The sequence below is a fragment of the Argiope bruennichi genome, chromosome 3 (assembly GCF_947563725.1).
Source record: "Argiope bruennichi chromosome 3, qqArgBrue1.1, whole genome shotgun sequence".
NCBI lineage: Eukaryota > Metazoa > Arthropoda > Arachnida > Araneae > Araneidae > Argiope > Argiope bruennichi.
Window position 1 is genome coordinate 121,194,259 of NC_079153.1, and position 19,899 is coordinate 121,214,157.

A 19,899-nucleotide genomic window follows, 5' to 3' on the forward strand; every position below is an offset into this window, starting at 1 on the left:
TGCATTTGTTGACTCATTTTACCAGATTGTTTGATCTAGAACTTCCATATTATTTTCAAATATACATTAGAGAATGATAATGTTCAATTTGAGAACAGTTTTTCAAAACTTTAATTAATTAAAAATTAAGCTAGATTTTGAATTTCCATTCGATAAATTTTGGGAAACATCATTTCTCATATGTATTTTTCGCACCATTTTAAAATTTTGAAGAATTACCTTTTTATTAATACCAATGATTGTACAAAATTGTTTTCATGAAGAATTATCTTTTTATTAATTACAATAATTATGCAGAATTGTTTTCATGAGTTTCAACGACTTTATAAAAACAATTTTCTGCTTATTTTTTAACATTATTATTATTATTTTTTTGAAATGCAATTCAAACCCTTCTCATTGTTTCATTAAAGATTTAATCGCATGATTTTCTTCTGTTGTTGAAAGCTTAGGAAGAAACTGTTTATTATCTTCTCAATTCACGTGAGAAATAAGAAAATAAAATTTACAACACGCGAAATGCAGCATGCATTTCGAAGATAGATAACCCGGACAAATTTTGTTTTCAATGACGTTATGAGTCCATTAGGATGACTCACAAATATATCAAATATAATAATACAATACAAACATGTTAACTTCAATAAACACTGCGTAGTATTAAAAGGATAAGGATTAAATTTTAGACATTATTATTGATCTGTTAAACCAGTAAAAAAGAATAATTTCCGTAATTTCCATTCAACTTTCTTTTTATCTTTAGATATCTTTAACACTTTCAACGCTACCGACGAGATATCTCGTCTTTCATATACTTCCAATTACAGGTTTCTGTGGGCTAAAATTTGTCTCTTATGCCAGTTTAGATAGGTTGAACTTTCTAATACATATCTGAAGAATGCTTTTACCGTTTTCATCACAAATTTAAGTCCACAGAAACCTTTAATTGGAAATATCTGAAAGACGAGATATTTCGTCGTTAGCGTTGAAAGTGTTAAGCGTCAGTATTTATTTATATTTTTGGTTGATATTTCAGGGAGGGAATTGACACCAGTTAGAAATGCTTTAAAGCTAGAAAGGAATAAAATATTATAATAATAGAATTGTTCTTAATGTATCATATTAGAAAACACCTCTCTTTCTTCAGATTTGGTGTTGTCTGCCATAACTAATTCGTTCTATATGGTTCAAGTTTTATCGAAACGTTGCCAATTTCTAATATGGTTAGTACTATATTTCTATCCAGACGGAATTAAAGTGTAGAAATAACTGTAAACTGTTTAAAAAATTTTTAAGGGAGCAGTTATGTGCTTTTATTGTTGATTTGCGTTTGACTATAAGTTTAAATAAAAAAGAAAATTTCTTAAAATTTGCTGTTCATTATTTTTATTTATACTGTTTTGAATTTACTTATTTGTTTACTTATTATGTAATAATAATAATTTATTTATTTGTTTTACACGCTGCCATTATATTACTTATATTCATAACTCTGAATTGCAATCTTTTATTAAAAAATACTGGATGAGAAATAGTTCTGAAAGTTGTGTTTTTTATTAGTTTCATTCTATTTTTACGCTATACCATATTTTTTTGCTAATGTTTATTCACAATACATGTCTTTCTATTGTAATCTGTCGTAAATGGGCTTCGTTTGTGTCAAATTTTCCAAAAAGAACTATGTGAAAATATGGAAAAGAATACTTTACTCTTAAGAATTCTGTTCTTTTCTTTAACTTTGTTCTGATTATTAGGATTTTTAAAAAATGTTTTTGTATTCGAGAAAAAAAATTATTCTTAAATTATTGCCATTTTTACTATCTATATATCATAAAAACTTTGCTCCATTTTTTTTCTCAATAACTGACTTTAAAATCCTTTCTGATATTTTTTACAAAAAATGTTGCCCCCTCCCCCCAGTTTTTTTGGAAACTATATTCTTGCTATTGTGTCTAAGGGTGGGAATTCATTATCTTTCTGAGTTCCTGCCTTTATTTACGATATACTCTTATCTGTTTATCAGAAGTACCTGTCTCGCGAACAGTGTATTTTAACATATACTTGCTCAGCATTTTTCGTTGCTTGTCTACTTTTTTACACCTGTATGAAACGTATTTTAAGATTTTTAATTTAATCTCATAAGTTAAAAAAGTATAAAAGGTATCTGTTGAAATATTGAGATAAAGTGGATTATTTTTTAAGTAGTTATCAACGAAACAATCGTAAATGTGAATGATTGTCTTGATATGGAAGTTGACATGTGATATTTGATCTGGTAAGTTTTTATATTAGCGTTTCAATTTTAAATATTTATCATTCGATTTAAGGTATTTGTGTTTGGGTTATATAAAAATGAAAAAAAAAAAGTTATTATTATGTGTCATTGTGTGCGGTATTATTTATTTTGCATTCTAGTTTTTATTATTATTATTTATTCATTTATTTATTTATTTGTATTCTAGATTTTATTATTTATTTTGAGTTCTAGTGTTTACATCAATTCACTTTTCCATGGAATTTAAATTTTAGAAATTTTGTTTATATTTAGTTCGGCTCTAATAAAATCTGTTAAAAATTTCACTGGTTTTTTTTGTTAATTCCAGATATTATTTATTTTATATACTAGCTCTGCATTGAGTTTTTAAAGAATTTAATTTTTTTTTTGTAATCTTGTGGTATTTAGTAAGGTTCTATTAAAATTCGATAAAACGTATATTGGTTTCTTTCTAATTCAAAATATTATTAATTATTTTGTTTCATTGCACTGGCTTCATGTTGATTCTATATATTGTTATTTATTATATGTTTTAATATTTATGTTGATTCACTTTTTCAAAGTATTTAATTCTTAGCAATTTTGCTCTAATAAAATTTGATAAAAATTTCCCATGCTGTTGCTTACCGGAATTATGAAATTAAATACAGTTCCTCATTGGCACTAATTTAAATTTTAAAACATCAATTATTAAGTTAGAAAAAGAAAATTTAAAGGCTGTGATTTTCGCTGCGTAGAAGGTACATTTTCCAGGTGGAAGTTGTCATGACTATTAATTAAGAATTAGCTAAGCTAATGAATTAATTGTATTTAAAATTAACTTACAGTATTTGAAACTCAGATGACTAATTTCCATGCAAATGTGGAAAGATTCCAAATGGTTTGAACTTACGCAATTCGTGATTTATTGAAATGTGTTATTGCATTTCAATTAGTCACGAATTTGTTATTTGCATTCAAATGCAGATTGCTTTTCTAAAAGTTCGATCTTGTATTATATTTTCGTTTGTTTCAATTAATCGCAGAATTGGACAAAAATAGTTTAGTATTTTATTTTGTTATAGATTTTAAAAAAAGTTCATAAACATTATGTATTTTTCTTTAACTGAAATAAAACAGTGATATTATTTGCACAATATGGGTTACTGAAATTACAGATTATATTTCTTTTAATGTAGACTACATAAAAAAGAAAGAAAGAGAGAGAGAGAGTCTTATGTTTTTTTGTATGCGTAAAATGCATTTATTTCTCATACAATCTGTTCTTAAAACAGAAACTTAATGAAGGTTAAACTATGCTTGTTTACAAGAATTTATTTTAATCAAAGTAAAGCTTTTAATAAAAGCTAAATATAACTGCTTCTTTATTCATATTTTAAGTTTCCCTCTGAGAACTGTCTGAGGTATCTATATTTGACGAATCGAAATGATAGAAATTTTCCTGAAAGAATTATTCTAAAATCGTTTCTGGGGTATTATTTGAAATGGATAACATTAGATCTTTACATTGACAGGCATCATGAAATTAAATTATTTTCTTACATATGCGATTTCTTAAATTAGTAATTAGGAAAAAGATAGTATAATTATGAGTAAAGAATAAACAATTTGTTCATGTCTACAATAGGAATGATAATAAAGTTGAAATTAATGTACAAATTGAGTTCTTGTTAGCAACATTATGTTTCGATTTTCTTCATTTCCTAATGCTATAGATTGGAAGCTCTGCTTTTATAAATTCCTTTCTTAATAATAGCAAATTGTGGTCGTTTTTTTTTTTTTTTTTTTTTTTAAATCATATAATGAAGTCGGTTTTTTAAAAATCATATCCCCCGGTTGATTGTTGATCAAGTATTTAATGATAATTTTCAGTTCTGATTTTGTTTCATTATTAGGAATTACAATCGATCAGCTAATTATTTATATTCGCTCATTTCAGGAAATTTTGAATTTATCTTTCCTGTATACAGTATGTTAACGAATCATTTGCTATTAGGTTGTTTATACGATTAAGATTTTAGAGAGCCTACGAGAAAATTTTCCGGAGACCGCTTCTGCTGATCTACCGAATGAATTAAACATAAGTGCTAAAGCGTTGTATTTATATAAATTATTTTCTATATTTATTATTTTACGAACAAACAGCATTGTAAAGAAACTACCGTGGCAAAGCTCCGCACACATGTTAACCATTTTGCTAACTCAGTGCAGTGCCCTTCTTTGTCATCCGATTTCGTATCATATTCTCTCGAGCTCATCGAATGGTGGCGACCTTGCACGAGTACAATAGCTCGGTGTGTGTGTGTGTATTTTTTCCATTGTGTAAAAGACGCATTTACAAAAAGATAATGTTGCCCACCCTCCTTTTTTTAGATGTTCCACCGTGTTCCTTTTCTTGTTAACGATGCGTTCGGGGAGATGGCAGTGATAAAAAGATTAACTAAATTTAGATTGAAACCGAGAATGTAAACAGAAGGGATTGTTGTGTTGCAACCGGAACAAGTGCTGTAGAATTGAAAGAAAAACATGCCTATTTATAATTGATTCTATTCCGGAGGTTGTTACAATAAACATATATTATAGAAATTAAATTATGTTATAGAAAACAGAGGGTTTTTTTAAAGTTTAGTTTAGTTATATTAACGTCCCGTTTTAAAGTAACACTATTGCTATTTTGGGACGGACTTCGTCATTTTTAACCGTGGTCAGATGACGATGACGACACCTGAAGAAGAAGAAGAAGGATGACGTAGAACTCTCGTGAGGCTCACCTGATTGTGATTTGTTAATATAATTTTTGATTTATTTTTACACAATCTTTTTTCTCTGTACTTCTCAAAATCAAAACAATTTTAAATTGCATTTTATTGTTATTTTGTCATATAGTATTTAATAAAACAGTTATGCATAACAATCCATCAGAAGTAGTCTCTAAGAAACTTTCTCGCTTACTTCTTAATAAATGTGCTATTTGCCTCCGCATAAAAATTGTGGACTTTAAACGAAGGCCGTGAACACCACGACGGTTCAGGTTTTTATTCCGAGTCTCCCATATGAGTGCTTTGCACTTCTTGGGATTGTAAAAAAAAAAAAAAAAAAAGTGTGCATTTAAATTTTTTTTTTTTTTTTTTTTTTTTTTTTTTTGTCGACCGATTGAAACGAACGAACGAATAGTTTTAGTGAATCTAGCATTTTTGCTGAATCTATACAATTTCGACGTTTTTTTTTGACACTAAAATTGTAGTTGTAATAATAAAATCATGTGCCAGATTTTATTACTCTACATGGTGTAATTCTCTAAGTGATTGTGTTTTTGTGCTGTCGCGTCTATATACATGCAAAAATAAATATTGACAGACGGTCAACCCTTTGTCGGATTTGTTCAAAATAGAATACGGATCTGCATTTAGATGCTTGAACTGCGTATCAGATTTTACTGATCTTCTTTTTTGTATTATGAAGTTATAATATTCTCTTGCATTCGACCAGACAGACTTTTTATCAATGGATTTCGTTCTAAATTTGATAGAACTCTACTAATTTGGCTGTAAACAACACACCAGATTTCATCCGTCTAGATTGAAATATTTTTGTATTGCCATGTTTACACCCAAGCAGGCAGATATATTTCTCAAAATGCGTTTTTCTGACTTAACGCAGGTCTGGAGCCCGGATATTCGACAAAATCTTGAGGAGGTTGAATATTTATGCAATACTTTTTGTACGAAAAAATAATAAGCTAAAATTCATGGCAGTGATTCATCTGTAATCCAGTAAATTAGCAATTTGTTTCATTGTACTTTTAAATTTGATTCCTTTTATGATGGCTTCGAAGACCACACTGCAACAAGGTCCTTCTTTCATTGTTTTTGTTTCTTCACTGTCGAGTCAAAGAGTTACAATTTTTTCCGTCTCTTCAGCTGTCTTGAAGAGTTCCAACTCCGAAATGAAAATAAACGTCATAAGTTTCTGAGCGGGTGGGACGTCGCAAAGCAATTACTTGACGTAAATCCCGCCGCCAGCTTCCGTAGTCTGGGTGTATTTTGGTAGGCAATGAGTGTGTCCTTGCTGATTACTTTAATTTTATATATAGAGCCTCTCGCCATCGTCTGTCTCATTCGCTCGCATGGTAACGAACATAATCGCCAAACAGTTTTGCCAAGAATGTTGACAGAACTTGTGTATAAACAGTGTTATGATCGAGAATAGGTCTCTTCTTTGAAACCTATTCACTTATTGACAGAATTCTCACCTGAATCGGTGAAATTATAGAATTCGATAATTTTTATGTTTTTGTTGGGTACTGGGGTAATTTTCGGGGTTTAATGTAATGATTGACTTCAAAATTATTTCTGCATTCATCATCTCCGCAAATTAAAATCTTGTCAACGTGCCCAGCATAAATGCAATTTAGAACACTAACGAGGCCGGCATCCTGGCATAGGTGTTGCGCTTCTTCCTCGCGATCTGGGCGTACTGAGTTCGACTCCCGGTTCGGGCATGGTTCTTCTTCCGTTGTTCTATCTGTGAGATGTGTGAATGTGCCCCACTGTAAAAAGGGGTTGTGCAAGCGAATGTGATGCGTGAGTAGCTAAGACGTACTCTTGGCCCTAGTTGGCGCTGCTAAAACAAGAGACGCTCCCTTGGCTTGAACTCACTGACTTCGTTAGCGAACTTGTCCATGGCAAGTGCTATTATAAACAACAACAGAATACTTACGAAGTTGAAGAGTAATATAGAACCTCTTCTTTCCTTCACCGTTTTTCATAATTTTATTATTTATTTTTCGACGCACAAAGAGAAAAGATTGTAATTATCAGAGTATTCGAACTTGAGATTTTAATGAATTTTCATGTTTGAGACCTTCCTGAGTTCAAAAAACACATTTTCTGAAATAAAGTCTGTCTGTCTCTCAAAAACGCTTTAAACTTGAAGGATGGAATTTGCTTTGTAGTCTTTACACCCAGTTTGTAAATTTCTATTAAATTTTGGACAAAGTGTACCGACAGTTTGGCCATCTTCTCGTTCAGCTATAAGTGAATATGATAACTACAAAACGCAAAAGCTAGTTTGATCAAATTAAATACGCGGTTTTAATATCTTAATTGTAGATCGAATAAAATGAACCATATCCATGAAGGGTTTCACCGTCTTTTTTGTCTCATGCATGTAAAAAAAATAGCTCAAAATGACTTTGATAACTAAAATTTAATACATGATCATAGTACTGGATCACATATCGAATTTCAGTTATCGAGTTCCAGCTTTCAGTCGAACGAGGAAGCGTCCAAAATACGTACTTGGTTTTTGTCATTGTGCTGAGAAGCATAAAATAACCTTGCTCGTGGCTCTATAAATAAAAACGCGTTTACGATATTACTCAGAGTTCACGATTCTTATGCTGGGGGGGGGGAGGACTCCTTTATTAAAAAAATGTATGAAAAAGTTTTGAGAAGACCATTAGCGCTGGTTGTATGAGCGATTAAAAGATATGTATAAGTTATTCGCAAAACAAATTTCAAATTGGATTTTAATTCGGAGAAGATGTCTGTTCTACTGTCAGTCATAACTTTTTCAAATGATACCCTCTATACCTTATATCTAGTATAGAAAAGCCCGGAACTATCGCTCGAGAATTCGATACCTCCTCAAAAGCAATTTTCCTTATTTGCTTTGTTATCACGGTTGTTTCTTATATAAAAAAGATACCCAAACCCACTTGCCCTATTTTGACGAGTCTGATTTATAATCGTGACTTTGGACCACGCATGAATATTCCCAGTCACACTCGTGGGAATATATACGTTTAAACGTGATTATCACCTATCAGACTCGTGGACTGGAGATTGGTCCATTAATACTCTTCAGACTTAGTAATGTCTTCATAGTCATACATGGTTCAAGTCATCACTTTGTCGTTTAAACATACGCGGACCATTCATCCATATAATTAATTGTATTAGCAACTGTTGTCATAACAACGAGGTAAACAGTAAATAAAAGAAAGAGCTCTTTGTCTTTTACATTATTATATTACTGCATTCCGTTTGTTGAAGTTCCGCTGATGACTCTCAGATGATTTTTATTTCATTATTTATTCATAAGTTATTTGCTTTAGTATGCAAAATGTATATAAGAAAGAATTAAATTAGTTTTGATGTCCTCAAGAGCTGTATCGTGTGAAACACATGCATATACATTTCATTTCTATTATTCGCTCGTTAATTCTATGCCCGTTTAACACACGTCGTGTCTTAACGGCTTGGCTAGGATTTTGTCGAATTTAGTTTTCCGGCAAACAGCTAATTGCATTTCTAAACCATAACCCCCCCCATGCAAGTGCAAACCGATCTTATAAATCGCCCATTCGTACCGCCCAAAAGCGCGCTGCAGACTCCCTCATTTTGTGCAAGGAGCATCGATGTGGTGACTTCAGCCTCTCAAAGTGACACACTTTGGCGTGATCCCCCTCCGATATTCTATTTTTGTCACCCCCTTCATATGAGCATCACGCAACCACCAGCTCACCTTCGAGGGAAGAAAAGCCCGGGAACTTTTACTCGAGAATTATGAGTGTCCCCTGCTGTATGGGAATCATCGACTGCTGTTTGTATTGTGTAGATTGCAAGAAGTGTGTTTGCTGATGCGCGGGACGAAATATGACTGTCAACAGTTATCGGAAGAGAGAGAATCTGTGGTTATTTAAAAAAAATCAGTGGTTTATTTTTTTGAAAAAGTAAAACAGGAGTGACGTCGGCTTGACGTCACCTTATGAAGCAATTTATGGAAATTTATTCGCGTTTATTTTATAAGTTGAATTATTAAATTGTGAAACTCTTTGATGAAATTGTTTGCAAAGAAGTTGCAAATAGACAACTGATCGAATTCATTTGAAAATCTATTGTGATTATTTCTGAAGGAAAATAGACAGTGTAAGATCCATTATATTCGTTCTTGGATTAAGAACCTTCAGTGAAGGTGTTTAATTTAAATTTGGAATTTACTGAATGAAGTTAAATAAACTAAGTCGTAGACGGAAAAAAAAATGCATTTGCTTTTAGAAAGGGATCTGTAAAATATATTCCTAAGGAGAAATTTATTTTAAATTTTATGTCGCTATTCTGAAATTTCTCTGAAATTTTTATGCAAAGCGGATCATTTTAAAAATGCCTGTTTTAATAAAGGTAAGATTTACATTATTTGGTATTGCTTTGTGAAATTATATGATTTATTTTTTTTGGAATATAATAATTTATATATTTTGTAATCTCTGCTTTTTGTGAACCTTCCTGTCAAGAATTAGAGTGATTAATATGCACATATATTGAATATTCCATAAATATTTGTAAATGATATATTTACGTATTTTATTTTCGATATATGATAAACAGTTTAATATCCATACATCTTTAACTACTTCTGTGAAGTATTCGTATTTGTTACGAATTCTAATCATTTCATTTATTTACGAAGAAGGAAGGTTTGCTGTGAATCAACGCTTCATGGATGCTTCATTCGAATTCTAATTATTTCATTTATTTACGAAGGTTTTCTGTAAACGACATGGTGTAAATTTGTTTTAAATAATTTCTATTAAAATCAGAAGCATCTAATTTTTTTAACGAGAAAGAAAATAAATAAAAAAAATATTTAAATATTTAACGGAAAGTGATCAATGAATAAAATTTTATTAAATGATTCTTATATTTATAACTTCTGAGCATTCAAAACGAAACTTAATCAGATTTAAATAAGACGTTAAAAAGCAAAAAAATAGTTGTTAACTTATTTATTGAATAGTATAACTGAAAGATACCTTAATGCAATTAATTATAGAAATGATAAACTTATTTTTATTTACTTAAAAATAAAAATTCAGAATTAAGCTAGAGGGCCTTTTTTATATAAAATTTAATTAAATATCTAGAGCGTAGTTTAGTTTAAAAAAAGTCTATAATGTTATTTGCAAATTAAACGATACTGAGATTGATTAAAAAAATTCATATGATTTATCGTTTGCAGAATTACTTTAAGTTTAAGTTAAGCCTAATTTATATCTACTCTAAGGTTTAAATTTTAAAAATTAATCGTATATCTAAGAAAACAAATAATAAATAAAGAGAGAAAACAGTTGAAAACATTTTAATCTACATATGCATCAAAAAATGTTTTAATTCTTATTTTGGAAGGTAAACTTACCCCATTTGACAGAACTTTTGCTAACTTGCAACCGTTGCAAGTTGACTTTTGGCAATTTTATAAATTTTTCAGTGTCCGAAATAATTTATAAAATACACTCTTCTTAAATAAATAAATAAAAAAAATTCTATTTTCTGCGGATAAGGATACTTTTTGCAGCAAAATCATTTAAATATAATTAAAAGGCTCGCCCATAAAAAAGAAAATTATAAGTGGGGAAAATAATAAGTGCTTTCTTTTAAATCCCCCCCCCTTTTTTTTTTGTGGAATATAACGTACTTTTTAAATTTAAATTACAATATTATTTTATACAACATTTTATTTTGAAATCGATGTTTTCAACTCATTTTCTTAGGATCTGTAATAATCTTACATACTCTATTTTCTTTTCTATTTCTATGAAGTACGGACCTCGCTCATCTGCGGGACTCTAAAAATAAATTTCTAAACACTCGCGGCGTCCATAGCCTTGCACAAAGTCCAGAATTTTTATGTGAGAGTAATATCTTTATTTAGAAGTAAATGAGAAAATCTTATGGAGAGTTCTTCTTTAAAATGATAATAATAAAAAAAAAAATTACGAAACGAATTTTAAGAAGGATTTTCTTAAACTGGAAATTTAAACTGCCATTTTTTTTTAAATTTCCTAAATTAAATTAAATTTAAGAATGGTATTCCGAGATTTTAAATAGCCTGAAGTGTATGTGTTAAAGGAACAGAAATCTTACTAAAAAAATATATTCGTCTAACTAGCAATATCACATATTCCAGCTTTTTTGCTCTAGTTGTACTGAAAAGTGGCAGAAAGAAAGAAGGATTTGATTTTAATGTAAACAACAGTTCTCAAATTGTTTGTCTAGATTTTAGTTTCTCAAACTGTGAACACATTGAATGTAAATTTCATTAAGATTTTTCCATTAAACTTCGTTGTTATTTGATGTTCACTGAGAAATTATATACATCTGAAAAAAAAAAAAGTATTATGGCTACTTTTGGCAATGAAGCTGCCTGTCTGTTTAGATTATTTCATTAAGATTTTTATCTCAAAAATATGAATCTTCAGAATTTTTATGTTTTATATTTTTCTTATAGTAGAAATAAGCTAATATGTATTTTTTGCTCGTTAAAGCTATTTTTTATTTGTCAAAATGCTTTTAATTCTGACTTTTAAATTTGAAAATTATGAACTATTTCTCAAGATTTGTGATAAATATTAATATTAAAAATGATCCATCTTAATTTTATATTTCTTCTAAAACCTGCAGTTTTAAAAACAATCTATAAGATTAGTTAAAAATAATTTAGTGATAATAGAGATTAGAAACCGAAATTAACTAGTGAATTAAAAAAAATCACATCTTTTTAAGATATGTAATATAACAATTAATTCATTCCCCTGAACATTTGCCGTTTTAAAACGATAATTAATTTCTTCCAAAAGAATCAGTTAACGAATTCTTTCCTGAACTAAAGGTTTTTTTAATGTTATACATTTTTTAAAATAGCGAGATCCATTTGTTATTGAATAAATGAAGGAGAACAGAAGAGAACCCAGCATATATAAAATTTTAAAAAAATGTAGTTCATTATTATTATTATTTTCGATAGAGTACCATAAACTGGTTTACACTTGTTTTTTTAAGTAAGAAATATCTCCAACTATCAGTTAAAATCCTCTCAACTCGTATCCACGAAAGGATTTTTCCCTCTTGCTCTACTTATGAAACAATAGGGGTGAAATAGTCATTCATATCCACTTTCCGCCCACATTTTTTTTTTTTTTTTTTTAGGTTTTCGTTTCAGTTATAGTAACTGTACAGATATCGATACAAAACACGATAATGTGACTTCTATAATAATTTTTTTTTTACTTTTTCATAGTTTTTCAAACAAACTTTAAAACTTTTTATCATAGTAAGTAAGCTCTGTGACTGCATTTTAGAGGGATTTTTTGAAAAATGATATAAAACATTTTTGAATTCTTTGAACCAATGGAACAAAAAATAAATATATAAGTTAAAAACAAAAAATGTTTAAAGAAATTGAAAAAAAAAAAGTATGCTTTTTTTTCCGTGTAAAGAGGTATATAACCTAAAAACTTGTCAAATGCTTTGTATAAAAACTTATTATTACCTAGTTTCTGAGCTAAGAAATTCTTACTTCCATCCTGAAATCCTAAGAAGCTGTACTTCTATCCTATTTTTAAATATTTGGGATTTAACTGATAAATACCATGAATTTTTTTAGCATTGTAAAATATTAAAATAATTAAAATCTTTCTAAATTATCAGATGACTTATTCTGTTATTCAGGAACTGTATAGCAAATTGAGAAATTATTATTCGGAGTTTGAGCAAAAAAAAATATGCATTAGATATTAATTTATTAGATTTTTGGTAAGAAACTTTTACCAGAATTAGAATTTGAGAAAATGCCATTTAAAGATTTAAAATATCATTAAAATATGTATTACGAAAATATAAAAATTAACACTCTAAATTAATGTATTGAAATAGTAGTTCTGTGTTTAATTTTAATTTCAATCGCTGGAAAAGAAATTGTATTAAGTGCATATTCGGTTTTCATTACTATATTGCGAAATACAAAATTCATGTATTGGGCTCTAAAAATAAAAATCTGAACTTTCTTGGCGTTGATGGTCTTGTCCATTGACGGAAGAAGGATAACAGATTTATAGAGTAGAATGTGCGAATGTTCCGAGGCAAGCACTCCTACCTCGCATGCTACCATGCAATTTGGGGTGCATTTAAAGAAACAATCACGCCATTGTAACGACTCTAGCGTTGGCTGTTATACTTTTTCCCCCAACAGCAGGAAGAACCAGAAATTGAACGACGTGATGTCTGAATTGTTGCTTCTTTTTACTCTCTCGTGAGCATTGTAATCATCAAACAACCCGAACTCGAGATTCACACACATTACATACATACATACATACATACTTATACACATTACATACATACATACATACATACATACATTTCCACGTTTCAGACCTCTTCGAGTCCGAAGTACACATTTTAGAGACTATGTCTGTCTGTCTGAGAACAAGTTAGACTAAAACGTTATGAGTTAAAGGGGTAAAATTTGAAATTTGGTCTCTACTCCAAATTTCTTTCAAAATTTGTAGAAATCTATTTAGAAGAAGTTTGCATGTCTAGCTGTCCAAATATAAATAGGCACGACAGCAACAACACGACGAGAACCAAATAAATAAAATTTGGTGCACACATGAGCCGCCTAAGTGTGTAGATATGAATCAAAGTGGACAGATTTGAATCCCTGGCATTAAATCTGTCAGGGAATTAACCATTTATCAATATGTACTTTCACAACCATGTAAACATAATAATTCAAAAAAACTCAATGGTCTAAAGATGTGAAATTTGGTATGTGATTTTGTGATTGAAATTATAAGTTTGCATTAAATTTTGGTTTTAATCAGTCGAAGAAAGAGCACCCAAAATGCATATACGGTTTTCTAGTTCGTTTATATTAATATGCCTGCAAGTAATCGGCAATATTCACATCCTAAGAGGCCCTTTCGTAAGTATTGTTCACTAATGGAATAAGACGAGAAAGTTTCGTGGAGACCACTGCCGCTGATTTATATCCATACTTTAAATAGAAAAATCTGGACTATTAAAATTAGTACATATTATTTATGTAGCTATTACGCGTAAATTACTTTCTCACATTTTTATGCATTGTTATGTCTACATTCATTTGCAAATTGCTCTCCTACAATATTGCCGAACTAATGACGTTCGCAAAAATGGGTCTACATTGTATTGGATTAGTTACGTCATTATTCTTGAACTATTAGATTTAAGAATTATAAATTGCTATATTATTAAATATTTCTGCTTATGATAAGAGCGAATATATATTTATTGGATCTCTGTGGAGCAAAGTATTGAATTGGCGGCTACCAAACTTGACACGTTTGAGCAATTCCTCTAATGTTTGATTTTCATTAATTAAACATTCAGAAAACCTTTGGTATATTTTCGGTAAATACGGAAATTTTTCTATTTATTGATATTAATTTGGTTGTCATACAAATTTTTACTTCGTTTTAAACGCATTTTTTTTAAAAAAAATATTTCTATATGATTTGCAACAATATTTTTCATTATTGTCTAGAATGTAAATATATATAAATTGGAGACAAAATATCATAATAAAATTTCGCTTCATTTAAATGTAATTTTTTAAATAATTATGTAAAAATTGAATATAATTTTTATACCATTTTTAAATACATACAAAATTTCGTACAAATTTTAATATACACACATACACACACATAATACATATATGTTTGTATATATGTTTATTTGTATGTATGTATGCGGTGTGTATGTGTTTAAAAATACTATAAAAATTATCCTAAATTTTTGCATAATGTCTTTAAAAAAGATGGCATTTAAATGATGCAAATTTTATTATTATGATATTTTATTTCCACTTTTAATAATTATATCACACATATATATATAACGCTAGATAAACAGTATTTATATACTAAAATCTAGAAAGAAATTGCAGTTCTCGATTTAAAAAAAAGTCACTTCTTTTATTGTTGAGTGATTAAAGAGACTTAAATGTAATTTTTTAATATTATTATCAGCGAATTTGAATCATGAAAAATTCGGTGTATCTTCGCCGTTAAAAATGTAAATAAAAAACAGGGGAGAAAATTCGCGGTGTTTTCAAAGTTCAGGAGACAGATTTTCCGTTTTCGGAAGTGACGCTGTAATCGAAAGTTAAGAATTTCTTAGGTAGCATTTTAAGACAGTTAAAAGTTACTTCGTTATTACATCCGAGAGATGTGGGAATTTCTTGCAACTGAGAAATTGAAGTATTTTTAAGTCTGAATTTAACTGGATATAAATTAAATAAACGGTTTTATGAATTTGGTTAAAATAAAACTATAAATATACGTTCTAATCACCCGAAATCCGGCTTCAATATAACTTTGACTTCTAATTGAGAGGGCTTTCCATTTTCTCACGGAGTCAAAACGCTGAATCGACAAATTCCTTTCTTAAACTATATAAGCACAAAATATTTTTTCACGGTCGTCTTTTTCCTACATTTTGCTTTCCTATTCAGTTCGCTGCGCTGTTCTGACCATAGTTTAGACTAAGACATCTTGACAAAAATACTAAAAATTGGATTATTCTTTTGAAAGCATGTAGAATAAAAATTTTCAAAGAACTCCAAGGACTTCTTCGGCTTCAAACTATGTTTTGCATACATATAAAATTTACTAGAATAAATATTTTAAAGATGTCCAGCGAAACATCCTAGATAAAAAAGATAAGGAACTCCTAGCTTAAATTCTAAATCTAAGTCTGAGATCCAAGAGTAAAATCGGCAAACAATCCATTGATATAAAAATGAGTACCCTTTCCATGAATCCTAAGTATAATCATGATTCTCATTTTCCTTTTATTTACCTGAAGTCACGTGACTTTGACGTCACATTCTTTGACCCTTGTGTATGCTAATATTGACCTAGTACGCTTTTCTGATCTATCTTCCACAGACGCATATGCAACTTTTAGAAGTATTATTTGTGAGACTGACCTTCACCTGCCGGTTACACGTGTATTTGTTGTTCAATCTCACCATTACACACGGGACTTGGCATTTATCCAGAATTGTCTTTTTTTATCACCTGTAACCTACGACGCGTGACTCCCGAATTGTGAACACTTTGGCTAACAATGATTTCATTTGTAGAAAAAAATCTAAGCCCCGTCACTAGAATAGCACATGAAGGGTAAACAACTCGCTTGAAAGCCAGATCGATGCTTCTTGCATTTTGTTAGAGTCTTATTTATGTCCGAACAAATTCTGTGTATGTTTTTTTAACGCTTTAAATATCGAGCTTGCTCAATCTTCCGTTTTTTGCCCTTTGGTTTTCTTTCGATTAGAGGCTTCACAACCGGAAATAAGCTGTTTTCAATGGCTTATGTTTGTTATGGATCATTTCATAAAATCGTTTATTGTTTGGCTACTGATTCTGAAACCCTCCGCGTTTTTGCGCATGCGTTAGGATGGGTTTAATTCGTCAAAATAGTGGTGAGAGGAAAGATGAAGGGGGGGGGATGTTTACATTTAACTATGAAATAAACTCGGATTACTCGCAGGCTGAATTAAAATAACATGCGGTCAGAAACGACATGAAATTCACATACACATGAAAAAAAAAAATTGAACAAAAAAAGTATCTGATAGGGCGAAAATCGAGGTCGAAGAATTTCGGAAATGCGCTAATCCTTCCGCGTCTCTCTCCTTAATGAGATAGAATTGTCGAAAAGTGGTCGTCTCAGAATGCTGAAACGAACAGTAGTTGAAGCATGGATGTCCCTGGTTCTGGTTAATGCAGCCAGTGACGGATTTAGGTATATTGTGCATTATGTCTTAGCCACTTCTACACATTATGAGCCCCCCCCCCCTTCTTCAATATACTGAACTGTTTTGTTTCGCGTTTCAATAAATTTTTGACTCAATCAAAATTTTAATGATTTAAGTAATTTTTTTATTTTAGTAAATTTGCGTATTCAGCAAGTCAAATTTTTTATTTTTTGTACATATTCTTTTATTGCACATTCTTATAATTTTTACGGATATTGTTTTATTTTTTTTTATTTATTACTATTCATGACTTCTCCATGTTCGCACACACCATTACTTAAGGAGACGTTCGATGATTAGAAACATTCAATAACTAAGTGAATGCACTGAAAATGATAGGAACCATAAACTGTTACTCCGACCCGCCTGAAGGCACGCGGATAAATCTGAATGCTCGGAAGTTAGTTTTGGCGAGAACTGAAGTTGAGTGCTAAGGGTTTTCACCAGCTACGGTACCATCCCTCCCGTAGGAAACATATCCTATCATCAGTGTTAATCAATCTGAACGCCCAATCCAGTATTGTGAAAACTCCTCATTTAGGAACGCTATGAATATCCAAACCTCAATGGGGCATTGGAGTTCGGACCCCAATTTACCCAATAATTCAAGGGTTTCAATGTTGTTAAAAGATAAAATTCAAATAGTGTGAAAATAGCCATTTTACCAACATATCTATATAAGTACTACCTGTTGAGTGTGTGTTCAAATAGTGTTAAATATAAAAACAGGTAAGTTTTTCTTTATTTTTATATATCCCTATTTATATTATGTTTAATAATTTTGTGTGTGTGTATATATATATGTAATATTATTTGTTGCGAAGCATGATGCAGTTTGAAGACAATGAAGATACTTTTAATTTCGTGACGTCGTTTTATTTCATTTTGAAGAAGCAAGCATATGTACAAGCGACGAGCACACAGAACGACACAGAGAGGAATGAGGGAAGAGCTCTTGGACATTTTATCCCTGGTCTTATATAACCTATGATTTTGATAGGGAAAATATTTCTTTACAGTGCTAATGTATTATGAGATTTCGATAGGGATTTTCATTACAGGCGCGGAGAAGGCAGGGGAAACACAGGAAGATTTAAAAAAAGAATTTGCTTGATCAGCGGATGTTATCTCTTCACGCGTAGTGTGGGAAAGTTAGATTTTAGCTGATTCAACAATTTAACAAAGCTTCTCTTGAATTAATTAAGTAGAGACAGTGGAATTGGATCACGAAATAAGAGAATATTTTTAGAATGAAGTTACTATGGGCTAAATTAAGATGAAGTTACTATGAAAATTAATTAAATTGAAATTAGAGTTAAAATATCATTACATATATATATAAAATCCAGACATTTATTTATGCTAACCCTGTATTTCATTGATATAAAACATTTTTCTAAAAATTCCTTTACATGATTCTTTCAAGTTTCTACGACATGCTGAGTTATTCCGTTTTTGGCTTTTTTAGAACCAAGGACCATGCCCACTGGTGACTGTCGAAAACGCCGAACCCGCAGAACCCCCCTGCAACAGCACCACCGTCGAAGAAGAATGTGCCACTCCGCCTGCCAGGGTTCGCATGCGGTCCCTCTCAGGCGGTGCTTACCGCTTATCCACAACGCTGCCAGCGACTGGACGAATGAGAAGACAATCTGGTGACGATGTGTTGACTAGGGTGAGCCCCTCAAGACGAGCAGCCCTTTTCGAACATTTCCGCCCCAGGTCGAAGTCGGACAGCAAAGGCAAAAGACCGACCTTCCTCAGCAACTTGAAGAATACCTTCTTCAGTGGTAGTGCGCAAAGGAAGACCTCTCTTGAGGCTGACCCGCCTTACCTCGAGCCTTTACAACCCGGTGGTGACTACAGACAGAGATCCCGTTCTGGTTCGGAAACAAAAGGAGGGACAATGTCCAAAATGATTGACCTTTTCAGAAGTCGCTCCAATTCCTTGTCCACAGAATCAGGGAACAAGGTCTGTAAAAAAATGATTTTTCATACTTTTTTAAAATTATCTTTTGCACATTGCAAGAACTTTGAAATTCCAATTGTTTTATCTTATATTATTTAGTTGTTTGATGAAGAATTAAATAGTTTTAGAATTGTGAAGTAAATTTTGAGTTTTCTGCTTGTCGAATTTTTTAAGTGTTCGGACTTAACCTTTCTATTTGAACCAAGAAAATTTTACTATAATATGGCATAATCTTAATTAACTACTTGTTTTCTAATGCAGTGTTAGATAATTTCATAGAATGCGTTATTATTTGATTTTAAAAAATCAGTTTGGATTTAGTTTAGTTTAATTAACATCCCATTTTAAAGCAGTACTAAGGCTATTTTGGGATGGACCTCGTAATTTTGAACCGCGGTCAGATGACGAGGACGATATCTGAGCTGACATCCCCTCTCTCCAAACTTCCATCCCACACCAGCGACAGGACATTTGGCCCTCACTGATTTAACGTGCATTAGACCCCTTACACAACGGTTCTTCGGTGCAATTAGGTTTCGAACCTGAAACCCTCCGGTTCCGAATCCGGTATCCTAGTTTAGAATAATTCATTTAACAATTTGCCATTTTTTTTCCGAATTTCTTTTTTATCATTTATGTAACAAAAAATGCTGAAAGAAACTGTAGGAAATGAATACTATTGTCATTTCGCCTTATTTATTCTATTTCAATTAATTTTGAATGTTACTTAAAGCGATACACGATTTTTATATTGAACCCATAAGTATTGATTTAAAAAAAAAATTTGGCCTTTCTGCTATACTCGGCTCTCAAAAGGTGGCATCTCAGAAATCAGAATGAAAAGCTTCCTGTATTGTGATTGGTTCTCGCCACCCGGGTTGTGCAGAAATGGTTCAGGTCAGCTACCACCTGTTGATGACGGGATGTGCTTTGAGTTAGACAGACGCGATTTAGTATGTGATCTTTATACCAAATTTGCAGATTTCTAGCAAATTTTGTACGAAAT

At 30.9% G+C, this 19,899-nt stretch overlaps 1 protein-coding gene across 3 annotated transcripts in view; it reads left to right on the forward strand.

Annotated features, from left to right (window-relative positions):
- LOC129964107 (5'-AMP-activated protein kinase subunit gamma-1-like) overlaps nt 1-19,899 on the forward strand; it is a 190,033-nt gene that overhangs the window by 79,554 nt on the left and 90,580 nt on the right. For 2 of the 3 annotated variants that reach the window (XM_056078790.1, XM_056078791.1), the window contains one exon: nt 18,393-18,896. In XM_056078790.1, the coding sequence (XP_055934765.1) occupies nt 18,393-18,896 (504 nt within the window). Of the gene's footprint in view, nt 1-9,270; nt 9,460-18,392; nt 18,897-19,899 lie in introns of those variants that run through there. The other variant, XM_056078792.1, reaches the window with a different exon arrangement.